This window comes from Falco peregrinus, chromosome 15 (genome assembly GCF_023634155.1).
Source record: "Falco peregrinus isolate bFalPer1 chromosome 15, bFalPer1.pri, whole genome shotgun sequence".
NCBI classification, from domain to species: domain Eukaryota; kingdom Metazoa; phylum Chordata; class Aves; order Falconiformes; family Falconidae; genus Falco; species Falco peregrinus.
In genome coordinates, this window is record NC_073735.1 from 2299539 (window position 1) to 2319806 (window position 20268).

The 20268-nt window shown below is 51.8% G+C and overlaps 1 protein-coding gene across 1 annotated transcript; it reads right to left on the reverse strand.

Moving 5' to 3' along the window:
* Window positions 1-2222: 2222 nt before the first annotated feature.
* Window positions 2223-4626, reverse strand: BSX (brain specific homeobox). The gene is given in 4 exon segments (XM_055819209.1): window positions 2223-2491; window positions 3190-3386; window positions 4358-4457; window positions 4459-4626. Coding segments are annotated over 4 exon segments (711 nt in total). The 3' UTR covers window positions 2223-2245.
* Window positions 4627-20268: the final 15642 nt, after the last annotated feature.

Genomic DNA, 20268 nt, shown 5'->3' on the forward strand with positions numbered 1-20268 from the left:
CGCACGGTGGAGGGACAAATTACTTCTGCATGTCTGTGCCCAAAATCTGCCACTTGTGTGTCTTAATCTTCTACTTTTACTTTCCCCTGCCTTTTTTCTTTGTGTTCTCTCCAGCTCGGAGTATTTTTATACACCTTTGTCTTTAGTAATAATAAGAGAGAATGAACAATTCTTTGCACAGGTAAAAAGAATCACACACAAATGTAAAGAAAGAGGATTTTTAATATCCCTTTCCAGTCAGGTGCAATTTTTTTTTTTAGGGTTACATCTTTATACTTGCTCCTAATATTCTCTCCCACTAAACTAAAGGGATTTCTCATGTCTCCTCTGTACACTTTGCTGTTCAATCCCATTACCAAATGCAAGTCCACCCGAGTGACTGGTGGCCAGCGGCCGTGGCAGCAGCGTGCCAGTGGTCAGGCCAGCTCCAAGACGGGCATCCATCCTGCACCCGCTGCGGTGCACAGCACCCGGCCCCGCGAACAGCAGCAGTAAACATGGTCGGAAAAAAATATTTATTGTTTATCACCGTAGAGCTTATTTTTTCCATCACTTGTAATAGCTCCTGACAATCCGTATGAAGCAAACCGAACGGAACACCTTGGGGGGGCTGGGGGGATGCGGCCGGTGGGATGGGATGGATGGGTTGGCTGGGGGAGGGGGGGATGCGGCCGGTGGGATGGGATGGATGGGTTGGCTGGGGGGGGATGCGGCCAGTGGGATGGGATGGATGGGTTTGACAGAAACTTTCCACACCCCCCTCCTGGGGCCGGACCAGTGCCGGGAGGGGGAAAGAGCCGCGGGCTGGCAGCAGCAGTGGCTGGGGGGGGGGGGGGCAGTGCAGTGTTCCCTCCCGCAACCCGTGTCTCTCTGCGCGTCCCCTCCAGCCGCACCCCGGGCCAGAAGACCCTCGGGGTAGCCCCCGAATTACCGTTTTTAGGGAGGCGGGTGGCATCTTAGCAAAATTTGTGGATGAAAATTACTGTTCCGGGAACGTTTATTAATAGCGTGTAAAAGACAACTAGCCATTTCCTGGACGGGTGGATGGGTATTGGGTATTTCCCACCCCCCGACGTGTGATCTTGATCATGTTAAATGTAAAAACCATCAAGGGAACCCCGCGAAAAGGAAGCGAACACACATTTCCATCAGCTATATTTTATATGTTAAACAGGGACACATTTTCCTCCTCACAAAACCGCAGGTCCCGTAATCCAAAATGCCCTGAAAGTGCTAACGCCATCAGACAACTAAATTAACTTCTCGTTAAAAAAAAAACAAACAAACCACACAAACAAAAAAAAAAGCAAAAAAACCACCTTTTTTGAAATAACGAGACACCGACACGCCACCGGGTTGGTGCTGCACATCCAGCATCCGAGCGAGCGCAGCCTCTCCCGCAGGATTTAACCGAGGAAAGCCCCAGTGCTTCCCTGGAGATGCGGAGGTGCTCCCAGCCAGCAGCTCACAACAGGGAAAAAAGGGAAAAAAAATTAAAAATCTTAATTTACCTGGGAATTAACCGCGTTGCGCCGGCAGGAGGGTGGGGCGAGGCGCGCACGGCCGGCTGCGCGCTGGCTGGGGCAGGGAGCGCAGCCCAGCGCTGCGGCTTTTGGCGAGGAAAAGGGGCCGGGGGACAATTCCGGGGGGGGGGCTGCCGGGCGGTGTCCTCCGAGCTGCAGCACATCGGTGCTGCTCCGAGCAGCCCCGGCAGGACCGAGCGGAGGGACCCCCCCCCATCCCTCCCCGCACCGGGAGTCGATACGCGGGGGTTTCTCTTACCTGTTGCTGGGGGAGGGGGGGAGGGGCGTTTCTACTATTTTTTGGGGGGGGTTGTTGTATTTTTTTGAGCTCCCGCGTGTGCTGGGAGCCCTGCCCGGGTTCCAGCCTACCCTGCCGCCCCGGGGGGGGCCGGCGAGCTCCAGGGAGCTCGGGGGGACCGGGCGATGCGTGCCCCCCCCGCCGCCCGTTGCTGTAAAGCCGGGGGAAGTTCGGGGAGCGGAGCCCGGGATTTCCAGGGGAAGGGGAAGCTGGAGGGATCCCGCCCTGTTCCCCTCTCCCGCACCTTCCCAGGCAAAGCTGGGGGCGATGCTGCCCTCGCCCCCGGGAGGGGGGTCCCCGCATCACCACCCCCTCCCTAAGGTGCGCCCCTGCCCTGCGGCGTCCCTGGCGCTGGGGGGGGGGGGGGGGCACTGGCGGGGCCGGCGGGGGCGCAGCCCCCCAGAGGCGGGGGCGCCCGGTGTTCCTAGAGGCGGTGGGGCCCGGCGCAGAGGTCCCCCTCCTCCAGGATGTCCACCTCGTCCTCGGGGTCCTGCAGCAGGAAGGGGCCGGGGGGGCCCTTGCGGGGGTCGCCGCCGGCTGGCTCGGGCAGCTCGGGCTCGGGGGAGCTGTGCTCCCGGCCCTCCGCCCCGCCCGGCGCCTTGGGCTCCTCCTGCGTCTTCCGCAGCTGCTTTTTGTGCTTCATCCGCCGGTTCTGGAACCAGGTTTTCACCTGGGGACGAGGCGGCGGGGAGGGGGAGAAGGATGGGGGGGGGGGGGGGGGGGGGGAAGAGGAGGAGAGAAAAGAAGAAGGAAAAAAGAGGAGAAAAAATAAAGGGAAAAAGAAAAATAAGAAAAAAAGGAGGAAATAAAAATAAAGGAAATAGAAAAAGAAAGATAAAAAAGAATGAAGGAAATAAAAACCAAAAAGGAAATAAAAAGGGGGGAAAGAAGGGGAAAAAAGAGAACGGAAAAAGAGAAGGGGAAAAAAGAGAAGGGAAAAGAGAAGGGGAAAAAAGAGAAGGGAAAAAAGAAGGAGGAAAAAAGAAGGGGAAAAAAGAGAAGGGAAAAAAGGAGGAAAAAAGAAGGGGAAAATAGAAGGGGAAAAAAGAAGGAGGGAAAAAGGAGAAAAAAGAAGCGAAAAAAAGGAGATAAAAAGAAAGGGAAAAAAGAAGGAGAACAAGAAGGGGAAAAAAGAAGGGGGAAAAAAGAAGGGGGAAAAAGAAGGGGGAAAAAGAAGGGGGAAAAAGGGAAAAAGGAGGGAGAAAAAGGAGGGGGGGGGGGGAAAGGAGAAGGGGAAATAAAAGGGGGAAAGGAAAAGAATGGGAAAAACCCCGAGAACAAAAATGAGAAGGAGCCGGCGCGGACGCCGCGGGCGGTGCCGGTGCCGGTGCCGGTGCCGGTGCCGGTGCCGGTGCCGCCGCCCCGTACCTGTGTCTCGGAGAGGCTGAGGGCCGTGGCCAGCTCCACCCGCTCGGGCGTGGAGAGGTACCGCTGGATCTCAAAGCGCTTCTCCAGGCCGGAGAGCTGCGAGTCGGAGAAGACGGTGCGGGCCTTGCGGCGGCGGCAGTGCTTCCCGGGCAGCTCGGCGTGCGCCGCGGCCGGGAACAGGGCGGGCACCGGCACCCCTGCGGGGACACCGGCGGCGGGGCGGGGGTCGGGCGGCGGCCGGGGCAGCCGCGGGGGCCGCCATCCTCCGCCCGCCCCGCCGGGGCTGCAGCGGCTCGGGGCGGCCGCTCCCCCCCTGCCTTTTCGTTGTTGTTTTTTTTATTAGTGGGGTTATTTTATTTTTTTTCGTTTATTTCGTTTGTGAGGCCGTTTTATCCGTTTGGGTTTGGGGGTTTCGTTGTTTCGAAACGCGGGGCTTCGCCAAGCGCTTCGGCGGCGCCCGCCGCAACGGGGCAGGGGCAGCGCGGGCAGCTCCCGCAGCCTTTGCGGGGAGGGGGGATCGGCCCGGCGAGGAGGGGCCGGCGGGGAAACCCGCACCCTGCGGGCAATTAACCCGCAACGAAACGGACGAGGGAAAAACTCAAGGAGCCTTGGAAAAGGCTGGGAGGAGAGCGGGCGGGAGGAGCGCGGTGTTCTCTGGATGTTCGGCGGCCGCGCCGGTGCGTGACTTGGGCTGCCCGGTGAGGAACTTTCTGGGGGGAGGGTGTCCTCCCAGGGCAAGGGCCGGGCCCGGGGGCCGGCAGAGCCCCGGGACCCCCTGCCAGCCCCGGGGAGGGGAACCGGGCCAGCCCCAGCAGCGGCAAAGCGAAGCCCGGTCGCCGTCTGAAGGGACAACGCAAGGAAAAAGGGATGTCACCGGCCCCAAAGGAAATGTCAATAAAATATCAATTAACGGCAAAGGGGGGCAAGGCCCGAGATCCCGGGCAGCGTTGGGTGACAAGTAACGGGGCCGGGGGCCCGGGGGGCGGCGGGCGGCTCCTGCCCCGGGGGTCGCAGCCCCGCTCCCGCGGAGGGATGCGCGGAGCTGCCCCGCCGCCCCCCCCGGGGTCTCTGGCCGCTGGGCCGGGTCCCCCCGGGTCCCCCCCGGCGCCCCCGCGATGCCCGCCGGCCCCGAAGGGCGCAGCTGGCGCCCGCGCAGGGCTGCGCTTACCCGAGGCGGTGAGGAAGTAGGGGTGGTGGTGGTGATGCTCCGGCTTGTGCAGGGCAGGGTGCGGGTGGGGCGCCAGCAGGGTGGGGGTCGGCATCAGGGGGGTACCCATAGTCCAAGAAGGGGACGCGGGAGGCCAAGGAGCCGGGGAAGTGCTCGGGGGGCACCTCCCGCAAGGGCTTGGGCTTGTGCAGCAGGATGTCCTCGATGAAGAAGGAGGTGGGCCGGGGCGCGGAGCCGGGGGGCACGGCCGAGGTGAAGTTCAGGTTCATGGCGCTTGTCCCCGCCCGGGGCAGCGGGGCAGGGGGCGACCGGGCTGCGCGCTGGCTGCCGCGGGGCTCGGCCGGCCGGCTGCACCGCCCGGGGCCCCAGGAGGAGAAATAAAAACGATAATAAAAAATAAATAGGAATTTACAAAACAAACAAAAATCCGGAGGAAAAATAAATCACAATAATAATGAAAACGCCATTCCCCCAGGCAGGAACACACGGGAAGAGCCGGGGGAGGCGAGGCGGGCGGCTTTGGGCTGCGCGGGGAGCTGCGCGCCTTTGAGGCGCGGTGGGCAGGGGGCTCCTCCGCGAGCCAATGGCGATCGGCCGGGCGGGGGGACGGGAGCGCCGGGCCACCCAAAGCGCCGGGGGGGGCGCGGGGGGGGGCGCGCAGCCGCTGCGGAGCCGCGCAGCCTCCGCCGCGCAACGCGGGCGCAGGGTCCCCGGCAGCGCGCAGACCCCGCCCGGCCCCGGCGCTGCCTGGGGGCCTTTTACCCGAACCTGCGCGCTCCCTCTTTTCTATTTTATTTTACTTTTTAAAGGCAAAAACTTGGGGGAATAAAATGAGCGGCGCGTCCCAACGTGTCCCACACTCCGCTCCTAACACGTCCCCTCGCACGCGGTGCCTTCCCGCTCAGGTTATCACCCCCTCGGGGTTTTGCTCCCATCCATCCCCCTCTCCGGTTGTACTAACACTTTTTTTTTTTTTTTCCCAGTCTTTCCACTGTTTGCCTTTTTTTTTTTTTTTTTTACCCCCCCCTAATCTGTAACGTTCATTTCCCCGGAGTCAATTTGCTAAAATGAGGGTGATATACCACATCATAGCCGAGATAATTTCGGTTCGCATCTCAGAAAATTGCTCTAATTATTGATGTTAAACTCAGGGAAATTAAAAGAAGGCACTTCTCCTTCATCTCCTGATTTTAAGCTCTAATTTGTTGAAATCGAGTTGTCATCACAATTCCAATCACTACCGTTAATAGTAAAAGTGTTCTAATAGAGCCAGAACTCGCGCAACCCATGCTATTAGATAATTAAGAAAGATGTTAGAAAGGCAAGTGCTAATCCTTGGGCACATGGACAGCATTTCCATCTGATCCAGCAGGTAGGACAAATTAATTACCAGACTCAATTAGTCCTAAAAGTACAGTTCTCAGGGAAGTATAAGCCATGTCTTCCATATGGATGAGCTGGTAAATGGTAAATAGATGAGGAAAAAAAAAAAACCTTTAAAAGAATAGAAATAGCAATCGTCCGCTTTTAATGAAGCTGGAACTCGGAGCGCCCGAGTTTTCTGGCGGTGCTGTCTCTTCTCCGCCAGCGGTGACGGACACGGTCACGGCAGACACGGTCACGGTGGACACAGTCACACGTGGGCAAGGGCAGGGGGCAGCCACCTCCCCCCCCCCGCGGTGGGCAGAGCAGCAGAGCACCCACTCAGGCTTTTAAGAACAACCCATTATAACACCTGGTAGCTTTGAAAATACAGATGTGGCTCCAGCAGTTCCAGAGGGCCAAAACTGAGGCGGCCCAGAGCGCTCCTCTTGCACCTGGAAAACCCACCGGAGCATTTGTCTCTCCGTAACAGGCAGCGTGTGTTACAGCCACGCACATGCTTCGCTGCACACGTGTAGTGCCCACGTGTGGGCAGGCACCAGCGTCACGCACTGAAGTGACACACACAAATATATATATATATTTATATATATATGTCCACAGGGTTGCAGGTGCAGCGCTGCAGAGGCAGGGGCAGGGCTGGGGGAAAGGCTCACCCACCACAGAGCTGCCTTTCCTGCTGCTGCTGCCCAAACTCCCTCTTTTTCTCCAGGAAAAAATAATAAAAAAACCCAAATCTGTTGCAGCATCCCCTCCTGAAATGCCCGTTTCTGCATCCACCTGGGATTGTGGCCGGGGGTTTAAGAATACAACAGGCTAACAACTTTCTCTGAGGAGCAAATGAGTAAGCAAATGAATTAACAGTGATGAAACGTGTCTAATGCCCAACTTGTCAGCGGAGGGAGTGCAGCCAGGGGGGTGTGAGCCACTTGACTGGCCATTTCATCGGCTGAGATTGCTTCTCCAGGAGAACTGGGGCTTTACTCATCACTGGGGTGTACATATATATATGTACATATATATAATTATTTTTTTTAAAGCAGGTCTGACAGATCAGAGATGCGTTACTTCAGCCAAATGGGTCACAGCTTTAGGACTCGGCAAGGTGCTTGCCTGCCGGCCACATCGAGGGGCTGCTTTTCAGCGTCTCTCTTTATTCGGTGTACAGCTGGGGAGGGGGCGATGGGGCCGCTCTCGGAGCCACCATGCTGCCCCACACCGGGCAGCGGCACGTCAGGCACCGCAGCCCCTCGTGGGTGCCAATTCGAAGGCAAGAAGCAGAGGTGATAACCCCCTGCCTGGGAAGTCCCCTGAAGGGAAGGTAACCCCCAGGACAGGGGGGATCTCTGCACTGCATTCCTCACACCCAGGGCTTTTTCAATTTTAACATTTCAGGGCTTTTGGGGACAGGAAAGGGGTGCTGGGGTGTTTCCCACCATCGGCAGGGTGGCCTTTTTTGCCCTCTAACCTTTTTTTCCCCCTTTGGCCCTCTTCTGCAGGTCCCCACAGTGATGGGGACCCAGCAGTATGGCTCTCACCCCGGGACCCCTAAACACTCCCAGCCCTGGCTGGATCCTTGCCCGTCCCCGAGGACCAGCCCCCCATCCCAAATTAGCCCCCCTCCCTGGCTGGCCAGGTGTAAGCACACAGGCAGATGTTTCTATGCCTTTTTGCATACACACGTAATTCCGTTTGCTGCCAAATCCATGGGTGAGACAGGTCTCCAGACAGACCCTCTGTGGCGTCCTCTCCATGGTGCAGGGTCCCCTTTGAGGTAGTCCCACAGCTTTTCCTCGGATTTGGCAGGAACTGCCCCAAACCTGGGCAGAAGCTGAGGTCTCGCTGGGCTGAGGGGCACATCTAAGAAAATGAGAGGGGCTGGGTTCAGCGCAAGGTAGGGAAAGCAGCAGGTTTGGCTGATTTACTCACTGTGTGCTTCCCTTCCCATGGGGGGGACCAGAACTGCCCCTTGATGCTGCTCTCTTGCATCCCCCCCAAATGCCGTGTGGGACTGTGTAATAGCTCAGCCTGGAACCCCAAATGGCTCAGATCTCCTCCAGAGGCACATGCCCGTGAACCCAGGTACCACAGAGTTTGCTTCTTAATTCTTCAATAAAATAAAATGATTTCTGCAGGCTCGAAGAGCTCTACAAACTTTGCCGGTGGCGATGCATGCATATCCCCCCATATATCTATAGGCACACACCCCCCTTCATCATTTAATAGCACACATAACACATGTGCTTGCACATAATACATATGTGCTTACACACAATACGTGTGTGCTTTGCTTACACAAACACCAGTTGTCATTACTTGCACGCTCCAGATCATTTGCAGGTATTACAGGGAAATTTTGCCTAGGAAAACAGAAATTTATTTGACTTAAAACCCAGGGCGTCATTTAAAAGGTCGGTGCGGCTACATCGATGTTAGTAGCTTTATTTCAGTGTGTTGCATTAGGGATAAATTTGGTGCGGTTTAAAAATACATGCACTTACCTTCCCGTGGCTCTTGAAGAGGTAAGGTAGCTTGGGAGCCCAGCCTTTTCATGCCTTTCAAGACAAATCCACTCAAAAAGGAAGGGTCAAATTAAAACCAGCCAGCCTTGATATGATCAAAATGGGAGCCTGGCTGCAGGAAAGAGGTCTGAAGAGCTCAGTTTGAGTAGCCACACGCCTAACGTAGAGAAAGGTCTTTTGAACACAAAGCATGGCTTAATGGAGAATGTTCCATGCATGATGCTTCAGGCAAAACTGCTCTGCACCCGGCAGGAGCGGGGTGCCTCTGCCCAGAGGCTCCCTGGGTGCTGGTGGAGAGGGAAAAAACAGCCCCCGCAGCCCCTGCCCCATCACCTCCCCTCTGCCTCTGCCTCCACCTGCAAAGGGATAGGTCTCCGAGGTCCCCATGGCCTGTCTCACCTGGCGCTGATGTTGTGCCCGTGACGAGAGATTTTATAAACTCAGTTTAAACGACACGACTTAACAGGGGTGGTGGGAAGCCCCTTCTAAATCCGCCCTAGAAGCTTTTACTGGTGTTTCAGTCTTGCCACAGGTAGCATTTTAATGTCGGCAAGCGTCTAGCGTGCCTTAACACCGGCTGAGTGCTGCATTTCTTTCACTTTTGGGAATGAATAACATCGTGCGACCAAATATTGAATTACCTAATATATGTTTTCAACTTCAGCAGGGTTCTCTGTACTCGGAGGAGGGCTGGCTGGGGGGGCTTTGGGCTCCAGTGCTGCCCAAATCGAGCCCTGGCAGGCTGTCCCGGGGTGGATGGCGTGGACTACAGGGCGGAGAGAGGCTGGGAGGGGAAAGAAAATGTCAAAGAGCAGTTTGCCTCCTAGCCGGGGCCGATGGCAGCACCAGGAGAAGATCCAGCCAAGTCTGCCAAGGCTCCAAACTCTGCCACCCCTTGGCTTCTGCTGCCTGGAGAACACGTCGCCCCCAGCCCAGGGGCTGGCACTTTCCTGCGTTTGTAGCTGTGATGAGAAGACAGAGTGAGAAATAAAGTAACCCACCTGCTGGTTTTATTCCAGGACAAGAAATGCTCAGGTAGAAGCTGGGTCTGTGTTACCCTGACAGCATCCCTGAATCTACCCCCAGGCGTCGTGGTGATTTCAGGGCTACGACTCAGTGAGAAGCGCGGGGAGGGATGGAAGTGCTGATGCCAGGGCAGCCACGTTACAAAGTGACTGAGTCAGGAAAGCACTTCTAAGGCTTGTATCGCTACCGTAACAGCAAGAATCTGGGATATAAAGCTTTATGGCATCAATGACAGGCAAAATAAAATCTGAAGAGTAAAAGCTTTGTCTGTAGCTTCCTTGCGCGGCCCCCAAACCCAACTGCCTGTGCACGGGCTCAGGGGTTTCACTCCTAAATCTATTTTATCTCTGTACTGAAAAGTTGCCTTGTTAGCTGATAATCCTGAGCATTTTTGAAGACAGCGTACGTACAGAAAGAGAATGAAAGTATTAACATTGACAGGTTTGGTCTAAACACTTTCCCTAAAATAGTGGCTCTTATTAATTCAGACTTATGATCTTTTAAATTACCTAATATTTGTTTTCAACTTCAGCAGGGTTATCTGTACTATTCCTAAACACAGCGAGATTATTCCTTCTCTTTATTTATTTTTCTTTCTTCCTTTCCTTCTTTCTTTTTCTTTTTCTTTCTTTTCTTTCTTCCTTTCTTTTTCTTTCTTTCTTCCTTCCTTCATTTCTTTCTTTCTTTTTCTTTCTTCCTTTCTTTTCTTTCGTTTTTCTTTCTTTCCTTTGTTTTTCTTTCTTTTCTCTTTTCTTTTCTTTGTTTTTCTTTTCTTTTCTTTTCTTTTCTTTTCTTTTCTTTTCTTTTCTTTTCTTTTCTTTTCTTTTCTTTTCTTTTCTTTTCTTTTCTTTTCTTTTCTCTTTTCTTTCTTTCTTTTTCTTTCTTTCTTTCTTTCTTTCTTTTTTCCTTTCTTTCTTTCTTCCTTTCTTTTCTTTCTTTTCTTTCTTTCTGGAATGAGTCAGGAATTGGGAGGGAGGCTTAGAAGTTTCCCTGGGACCTGCTTTCAATTACTTTTCATTCGGTTACATCTCAGTTCCTCCTCATCGTGTGAGCAACCCATGGGCATTGCTTACTCCCTCGAGGCGAAGGTGATTATTTCACCCAAGACCATCTGTACTTTGGGATCTCGGCTAATCCTTTGCTCTCAAAAAATCCATTCTTGCTGCCGTAGTCACTGCTTTGCTCTTGCCTTTAGCACATTAATGCTTATTCATTTTCTCTCGTTCCAGCTGTGTAGCAATCATTTGCACATTTTGCACATCTCAACATTTTGATTCACTTTTTTGTGCTAATGACTCAGGACCTCCCTGGTTTCCCTCATTTCATGATGTATGAACCTTGTGCATCCTTGCTTTTAACCTGCAGGGCAGGATAATCCTCCTTTTCCCTTTCTTATCCATTGAACCTTTATTTTGCTCCTATTGTTTTCCTACTGTTCTTTGTGGTTTTCCTCAGATTACTTTTCATACTCCTTCTGGAGCTCCTGGTTCCTCATGCAAACCTCCTATGCCTTTTCTACTCAGAGGAATACTTTCAATATATAATAGCCAAGGCTGACCTCAGGCTGGTGTAAGCCAGGAGTATCTTCTGTGAAAACCAATGGAGCATACAAATCTAAACGATGCAAATATTTCTTTCTAAATGATTCTTTTCAATTCCACTCTTTACTTTCCAGCTTTAAAGTAGAAATGAAATTAAAAAGCACTCCAATGATGCACTCCAGGGTCAGAGGAAGCTTTTGCGGCCACGCAGTCCCACCTCCCGAATCGCAGGAGCCAGATTTCATCCCGTGACCCCTGTATCAAACTCAGAAGAAACATCCAACCTAGGCAGCCTGTGGAGGAAGAATCCAGTTTTCTCACTCTTTATGTTGGATACATCAGCAAGTGTACATAGGGAATACGTGTTGACAAATAGGGTGAATGAGCAGCTTTCCCTTCTCTCCAGATCTCTAGCAAGCCCCTCCGTCTTTGCGTACTTGTACTTTGAGTAGCTCTGTTGAAAATCTGTGAGTATTTACGAACTCTGCACTAAGCTTCGGTAAATATGACTCACCCTCTGGTTAGAAAGTCAATCTCTGCTAAAAAGCAGGTTTTACAAATTGCCTGGGACAAGCCTCAACATACCGGCAGTTTTTCCTCCTGGTTTAAATATACAAATTGTTGTATCAGCCCATGCTGAGAGAGAAGATGCCCATGAACGTCATGTCTTACCTACGTCTGTCACACTGCCACATGCTCAGCGATGGTCGCAAACCGGTGCTGCTTCAGCTGATCACTTTATTAAAAGAAAAGGAATCATTCTTGATTGAAAGATAATTAAACCTTTTTCTTTCATGTTGGCTCCAAACAGATTGCAAAACTCGTTGGACCTAGTTTACAAAAAAGATAACCTTTTGGATGATCAAAGGAAGAGATTGGTTCCATTACTTGCATTAGTCAGAGTTGTCTGTGCTGTGGCCTTCAGAATAAAGGCAGAAATGTACTTTAGAAAGATCTGAGTAACACACTTTACTCGAAACATTTTTGTATTATAGACCTTCTTGACTGTTTCAGCTTACTCCGTATCCGTGCACTTTATTTTAAGCACTTCAGAAGTGGGTGACAGGGGAAAAAGATAGAATCTAGTCAGCATCTCACATATGCATCTTCAAATAATGCTTTAAAACTGGAAATTGCATTTTAAAATAGCATTTTTTCCATTTCCAAGGATGAGGTATTCAAATGGCGCCATGTTGTCATACAATATTGCCTGCTGTTACAACCACTTTCTCGCATTCGTCAACGTTATTTTTAAATGGAAATATTAAAACGCTCTAGGTCATCTGAAACAAGTAATGATGCAGGAAAATGCCTCATAATGAATTAGTAAGATAATACTTGCATGGTTCTCCCATGCTTCAAAAAATAAACAATTTATTTAGTCTGCAATATTTGATTCAGCCCAGCTATTCCTTGCTCTTTCTGATATTTTATTTTAATATGATTTCCTGCTAAAAAAAAAATTATATGAGCCTCGTACATCCCTCCCTAACTCTCCTTTTTCCCCATACTGCGGTAAGGTTTTAACAGAGCAGCCAATTTGTGTCAAATTAGTCGGGTGACCAGTGGTCTCAAACATGTACTTTCCCAAAATGTATCCGGAGTAGGTGGCTGGATGGGAGGCAGGGACACGGCTCCCAGAGCGCAGCCTGCCCGGCAGGGCTGGGTCGGTGACCCCCCGCTCCCCCAGACCCCAGGCAAAGGCAGGTGCACCCACGCTGGCTCACGGGAGGATGCTGCGGGGGCTGCAACAGATTTAGCGGCAGGGGAGGGAAACCCAGCTGGCTGAAAAGCTGACCGGGGGGGTTTCACGTTGCGAGAAATGCGGGATGCCCTTCCAGCCATCGCCTCTGCCAAAATGTGGGCACCGAACCCGGCTGGAAGGCTGCCTCGCCGGGGACCGCGGGGGACAGCGACTGCACGGCCAGGGCCTATTCCAGCAACAGCACAGGCTATAGGAGCATCTTCAATAATTATTCATTAAAGCTAGAGGGGCTTCTAGGGGGAATGGTCACTTTGTGACGAATGTCACCGACTGCGGGATCTGTTCTGCACCGTGTACGCACGCCAGAGGGCTTTGTGTACGGGCTGGGCACGTCCTGCAGAACAAAGACTTGCAGAAGTTTTCCAAGACTTCCCCAACTCGAAGAAAGAGCCTTACATGCAAAGTTCAGCATCTTTTTTCGAAGAGAAGTGTGATAGAAAACTGCACAGATGTAGAAACACGCTATGATTTCTTACCTATGGGACGCACAGATTTGATGTATTTTTGGCCTTGCTTATATATTTTGGTCTTAGCTCCGCTCAGCTGGGATTTTTAATAATGAGTTATGTGGCTTCCTAGTTCATAAATACGTTACCTGCTTTTCAAAACTAATGTTAGAAATTATCCATGCAATGTAATCACCGGGCCCACCAACGCGAAGAAAGTGTTCATTCTCTGCCAGAATCTGCTCTTGTTTTCTTTTGACTTTGGGAGGATCAAGACTTGGCATTCAACAGCCTACCACAGTCGTTGCAAATTGCTTTGCCATTTGTTATTAAACATGGAAAATTAAACCTGGAAGTCCAACAGGGCAAGAGCCATAAGCCTGAATGGAGGAAAACAGCAGCAGTTATGGGGAACAACATATTATACAAAACATCCTCAAAGCTAAGGGTGTTTTAGATTATTACAGGCTTGTGCATCCTTCTAACATGGTCCCAAACATGAGCTGTGTGTGTGCACGCTCGTGTGGCTGCTTGTCCCTGCATTTCTGTCCAACTGAGATCAGTGCTTGAGTCTCAAAATAGGTACAAAAAGGAGATTTTTCCAGTTTGTATCCTCTGGCAAATGCAATTTCCCTCCCAACACACATTAAATTCATTTAGCCTAGTGCATTTTTAATAGACATTATTCATCTATTACCTTAATGAGCTTGTGGTGAAAGCATATTGCCTCCCAATTTTAACAAAAGCAGTCTAATATTGCTGCAGCTTTTTCCCCTTTTGCCTTCTAAGGCAGCAGCACGGCAGGGGGAAGAAAAAAGCTATAGAGACAGATAAGGTTTTTATTCTGTGTCACAACACTACATTAAGAATAAAACCTTCCACTTAAACACTTAAATGAAAACATCGAGAAACTAATTTACCATTTGTAACCACATGATTTAAGTAGGAGCAGCTTTAATTTTCTTCCCATTTTCCTCATATTCAATGTGAGCCCACATTAGATTTCACTGGCTCAAATCACAACACTTAAAGCCACTTTCATTTTCTTTTTGATTAAATAATTGAAATTCCTGTCACTGCCTGCACTTTACTAGCACACAAATTTTATGTGTAAAGATAAATACTCTTTCTTTCTCCCTTCCCTGGCTATAGGCTTTTCTTTTTTTTTTTTTTCTTCTTTTTTTTTTCCTCTTTCCAGTTTAATCTTAAAAGCAGGCAAGGTTTAGTTTATTGATAGTTCCATAAAATGGATCAGTACTCCATTCACCTATTTCGCAGAATTATACCGCTCCCATTAAGTGATTGTTTGGAGAAATTATGGAAAGCCATCTTCTCTAATTTAGCTGTTATCGTTGTAAGGTTATTGCTATCCAATCCTAAAAGGACGGGAAGCCTGGATCCTCGCGTGCTGCTCCCTCTCCCACATGCACATCCATTAATGTCCGAAGCCTTGATTTTTATTTAAGTATTTGTTTCAATTAGGGTAACAAGTTTGATTAATGCTCCCTAATAAGTTACTCTGACAAAATTCAAGACACTTTCCATTGCAGCTCGGTGAATGACCGGGTCAATACATGGCATCGATGGGCACTGCCTGTAATGAGCACCCGGCTTCAGCGCGGCTTCCAGCCCCGGGGAGAAACACCTGTGGGACTCCCCCACACTGGCCGCATCCAACGTGTCTTGCAGGGCTGTGGCAAAGCCCATTTCCATTTATTTTTCTCCTGTGGGATGGAATTAGCACCCTTTAACCACCACCCCCAATGCACCCTGCCTCCCAGCGCGCGCCCTGCAGGGGCTGCGGAGCTCCTTGTCTTCACCCCAGCTGGTCTCGGGCCATGAGGGTGGACAGTTGTTACATCCCAGGGGACACGGAGGGTGGGGGTGCTCGAGCAAGGCAGTTTCACGAACCTGGGGCTTCGTTATTAATTCTGGCTTAGACTTTGGAGCAAGTGACCCTGCACGAGCTGCTTTGGTCGGGGTCCTCCAAAGGGTTTGAACTCTGATTAATAACATTTAGGTCTGCATACCTCGGTGTCTCTGTGCTTCAGTTCCTTATACATGCAGCGTATCTATCTATTTATCCCTTATCTATCATCTGTCTCTCTCTGTCTCACGAGTGCTCTGTACTTCTCAGCATCAGCTTCACGATTTAACTCAACACTTACTTCCAGTGGCTACTAACCGCAGATTTGGCACAGAAATTTGGTTTGTGTTGCCTAAAGACCCCAGCAAAAGACCTACAAAAGACATCTAAGTGAATTTAGAGACTCTGGAGCCCCTGTTACATCCCCTAATGGACAAAGGCTCATATAAAGCTTCGTACCCCTCCCACTTTGTGGGCGCATGGAAGCGAAGAGCTGGATCCACGCCGGACCCTCCTGTTTTAACCTGCTTTCCCGAGGCATCCAGCTTCCCTGACGAGGAGGTACCGCAGGGTCATGACAGCTGTGGGAGAGGAGCGGGGCTATTGGCACCGTGAGGGATGAGGGATATGGAAATAAATTGATAAGGAACCGGACTGCCATGAACAACCAGCTTCCAGAAGCAACACCCATTAAGTCTCCCAGCAAGAACCGTTTTGCCATCACATTTCTGGGAGTTCTTTCCTAATCTGACACTTTGATTTTTCCTGGGCGATGCTTACGAAGTGTAGAGGCCCTTACAGTGTTCTGAGGGGTCACGAGGCGCATGAAGATTTCTTCCCTTTCTGCAGCAGCACCGATCAGAAGGGCAGCAAGCGTTGCCTCTGCAGCGAGCTTTTCACCGGTGCAAAATAATACAGAGCGTGAGCAGACATGAAGCGGCAGCGGGTGACGTGGGTGTACCTGTGTCACCCTACCGAGTACAACACGAGCTCTCGGAGCCACAACCACCACCGAGCACGAGGGTGTGACTGCAGCGACGTTTATAAAAGCGGAGACACAAATGAGAGTGCGCATCTAAATCAAGCCCGATTTCCCAGTCTGGCAAATCAAGACTGGCAATGCTTAGGGTAATAAAACCCAAATAAAATTCCAGCCGTGCAAATAGCTTTGTGCTAATAGGGCTGGCAGCCAGCTCAAAGGCTGCCCTAGGCCAGGTCCCTGCTCCAAACGTGCCGTGCCCGTCCCCCCTGGGCAGGGATGGCTCTGACAGCCTGGCTGCTGCATTCCGCCCCCGTTCCTGCCCCATAACCGCCACCCTTTTCAGATGCTCTGTATCAACCAGGCCAACCCAACCAGCAGCTTCATCCCTCAGCACACAGCAACATCGTCCTCTTTGCTTAGAAGGAAAAGTCCGGATAATTTTACAGTTCCCACGGAACAGCAATACCTTCCTGCTGACCTCGTGCCCCCACCAAAGCAGTGACAACTTGGAATTTTGTAGAGTTCTTGGAGAAAAGGTTTGTGACCGTTAAGGTGTCCAGGTTTTCTCAGCTGAGACAGTGGGAGATGCTGCCCTGTGCTGCCAGCCTGGCCACGCTCGTGCATGATACACCGTCAGGAAAGGCGATAAAGGCGACTTCCATTGTCACAGACACAATTCCAGACAATTTAAAAGCCTTCTTGACAGTGTGGCATATGCATGTTCTAACAGGGGTTGAAAAAAAACCCCAAACCAGCCAAAACAAACTTCCAGAGGAAAATTTGCCACCAGCATTTGCAAGCGAGTTAGGTCCAGAAGTCAGGGACCTCTCTGTGAACGCAAGGTCAGCCACTGCTTTTGGTGCTGAAAGGAGGTCCGAGAACCAGAAGAAAAACATCTTTGTGATTGCCTCCCCCTTCCCCTCCAACTATTCACCCCAGAGGACATTGTTAACATATAATAACTGGGCATGTCAGAATCAATTAGGCAACTCATAATAAAGCAGATGCTGCTATTGTGAAGACAACGCAGTGCAAGTATGGGTCTAGGAAGGTCCTCAGCACCGTCCAGGCTAAGCAGATATGATGCTAATTGAATTCTTGCTGGCGATTTTTCACCCCTAAATGAACAAGAAAGAGAGGAATCTTAGAGTCTCATCTGTTTAGCTTGTGAACAGGAAAATGTTTTCAAGCCCGGTAAATGAGCAACCTAATCCGCAGGGACGCTAGCAAGGAGGGGTGTCTTCAAGAACAGCAACGCCCCAGACCCTTGATATGTTGAATATGAGTTGAATATGTTCCCACAACAGCAGCAAGGGTCAGGAGGTTGGTTATTTTATATAACCTTAAGGAAAGTGTGCATTTCTGCAGTTTTTCCTTGGCTGGAGATCCCACAAAAGGTGGCACAAGGGCTTCTCACGCTGCCCCTGCACACCATCCGCGCCACTTGCACCAAGGCACTGGCAGAGCCGTGAGGATGCTCTGACAGCACAGGTATTTCAAATATGGACAGAAAAAGGACTCAGTCCCTGGGCACCTGAATTAAAAACTGCTCCTCTCCGAGCCCCTTTACTGTGTTTAGCACCTAAAAATCTGCCTCTTCAAACCTGCCCGCACTCTCCCCCATTCCTGGGTAAGGCTACTGGGCAGCAAAGCTGGGGTGCAGCGGGACCCCAGGCTCTCCTCGATGGTGCTCAGCCTCCCCTGAGCCCAGAGAAGAGAAAGGAGCCCTTTCCCTGAGGGTTTAGATGCCAGTTTGCAAGTTAAGCCTCACTGAGCTGAAGGTGAGGATGCTCAGATAAGCTGGAGGTGAGGATGCTCAGATTTTATGTGGACTGAACCCTAAATTCCAGGGTTAAACCTGCTGGGTATGATTTTTTGGCTACCAGCCTTGCTTCTTATTACTACTGGCACAAAAGAAGTGATTTCTCCACCTCATAGTTATCAATGAGTAATTAAGTCTCTTCTAGTAACCCTATGCTAAGGAGGCCTTTTAAATTAAAATATTTTCCATTTGATTTTGTTAGCTGCTAACTGAAGATGGGGAAAAATAGGCTAATTACAGCTATCCTAATTAAGCTGCTACAATAAGCCATAATTACCCCTGTATTTATCACTTTTGTGCTGGACACTTGAACCTGTTGTGGTTTGTAATCGGCGTGTCTGCGTCGGGGCTGCGAGCTGGCGTCCTCCTGCCCTGCTCCAGCCAGAGCTGGGATGGGAAGTGTGGAAACAAACCCTCTGCCCGTGAAAGTGTAATTGGGGTCATTTATGAGGCTTTCTGGTTAGCTGCAAACCTAGGTCAGGGAGCTGGGCTGGGCTGTAGCACGCTAGGTGGATCGGAGCGTGTTTTATTAAAGAGGGATGTTGGCATTACTGGTGAGCAGCGCAAACGTGGCGGCTTTAGAGAGGTAGGAGCAGAGCCTGAGCTCAGATCAACGCCCGGGCACCCGGCTGAGCCGCTCGCAGAGCCTCAGCGAGCCCCTGCTGGCGTTCAGGGGTGAAAAAGCTCTCGTGCCTCAGTTTCCCCACCCATGGACAGGAGATAGGGCAGTGTTTCAGGGGACTGAGGCATCACCCACGCTGCTTCACCACCTCCACCGCCTGGCACCCCCCCAGCCCACCGGGCAGCCGCAGCAAGGGTGAGCCCACGCTGCACCCACAGCGAGCTGCCCGAAAAAGCCCCCAAGGAAAGGAAGCCCACGGTGCTCACAGCTGCTCCGGGATGCCTCCACGCCTCCACGCCTCCCTCCCCCTGCAGCAGCCACGGGCTCTCCTCGCTGCTGCCGCACCAGCAAGCGTTTGCCTTCATCCTTGGGGATGCGCAGGAAGGGTGGGCACACCCCAAGCGGAACCCATGCTCACCCCCAGCCTCAGAGGCAACAGAGGGAGTCAAGGGGTGTAACCGGACATGGGCACACATGGCAGAGCAGGGATAGTGCCAGTTTTTCCAACTTTTACCCTGGTTTTAATCTCCTCTTGCCATAAAGCACGGTGAGGCTGAGGGGAGCAGAGCTCGGGCACTGCTGCGCATCCCTGGCACGGACAGCACGTCATTCCAGCTTCTGTTTTTTCTGCAACAAGGGAGTAATAAAAAGAAAACAAACGGTTCAGACCCACACACTAACCCAGAAAAATATTTGGGTGGAAAAGCCAGGTTCCAAACACCCCAGAAACGCTGGGGAAGGGCTGAAATCCAGCCAGAGCAAGCGGCACGCAATGCCAGCCCGTTTGTTTGGGTGGTTTTTTTTTTGGGGGGGGGCGGCTGTGGCTGTCCCTTACTGCCAGGCTGTTACATGTGGGGTGGGGGAAGATGCACAAGTCGCCAGCGCTCACGGTGCCGAATGGAAGCGCTTTCCTTCAGCCGAGCTCTAATGGAGACACAAATGGGTTTATGGGGAAAAAGCCTCCCCCGGCTGCGCCTTGCGGAGCTGGGGGCAGACACGTCTCCGTGGGAGCTGGGGGGGCCAGGTGCTGGCACCCACCGGGATGTGTGCTATGGGGTGGGCGTTGGGCACCCTAGGGATGAGAAACAGCAGCTTTGCATGCTCGGCTTCACAGCGGGAAAGCTGCCGGTTCAAAGCATCCCCGAGAAGCAGGACTTGTATTTGCTAAATCCAGACCGCGCCGATTGCAAGGGAGCAAAAGCCTTTTCCCTCTGATGCCCGAAGGACTCGCCAGCCCGGAGGAGCTGCTGGTTTTCTGGGGAAAAACCCAGTTCCCAGCAGCTATGTGGAGACATGCAGCACGGCTGATGGATACCCCCAGCTCATCCGCAGAAAGACCCTTCCCTGGTGCCTGTCTGCGAGAAACCTCAGGGCTCAAAGGATCCCGTGGCGTAAAACTGGAAAACAGGCTTTTTTCTGGCTAAAAAGTTGGCATTTCACAGGCCCAGAGAGCTGTGGTTACAGGTATGACTTGGTTTTTCAGGGCGCTGCCAAGGATTCAATCCAAGGGGAAAACTGCCTTTTCCCAGACTAAGGAACACCAGGGCTCCCTCCAAGGTGGGCTTTGGCTTCTGCACCCTCCACTGCAGCCCTTCTCTCCCCCCCTCCATCACTTGCTTTTCCTCCCCGGGTGTCAGACAGCTCCAGTGGCCCTTCTGCCTCGTGTCAAGGGGTGGGCTTTGGGCTCCGGGTCCCCTCCTCGGAGCGCAGGGCAGGGGAGGTGACAGCCTGTAAAACCATCCCGGCACGAAATGCTTGTGGCTTTCTGGGTGGATCAGCTCTCCCCCGCCAGGCTCTGGGGGCTGAAAGCCACCGAGGGGACACGCAGGTACCCTGTGTGCTGCAAGAGCGATGCTGTTCTACCTGCCTCACCTTACCCAGCTGAAAAAAATACAGTGGCTGCAGCCCGTGTGTACAGCGAGACAGCAAATGTGT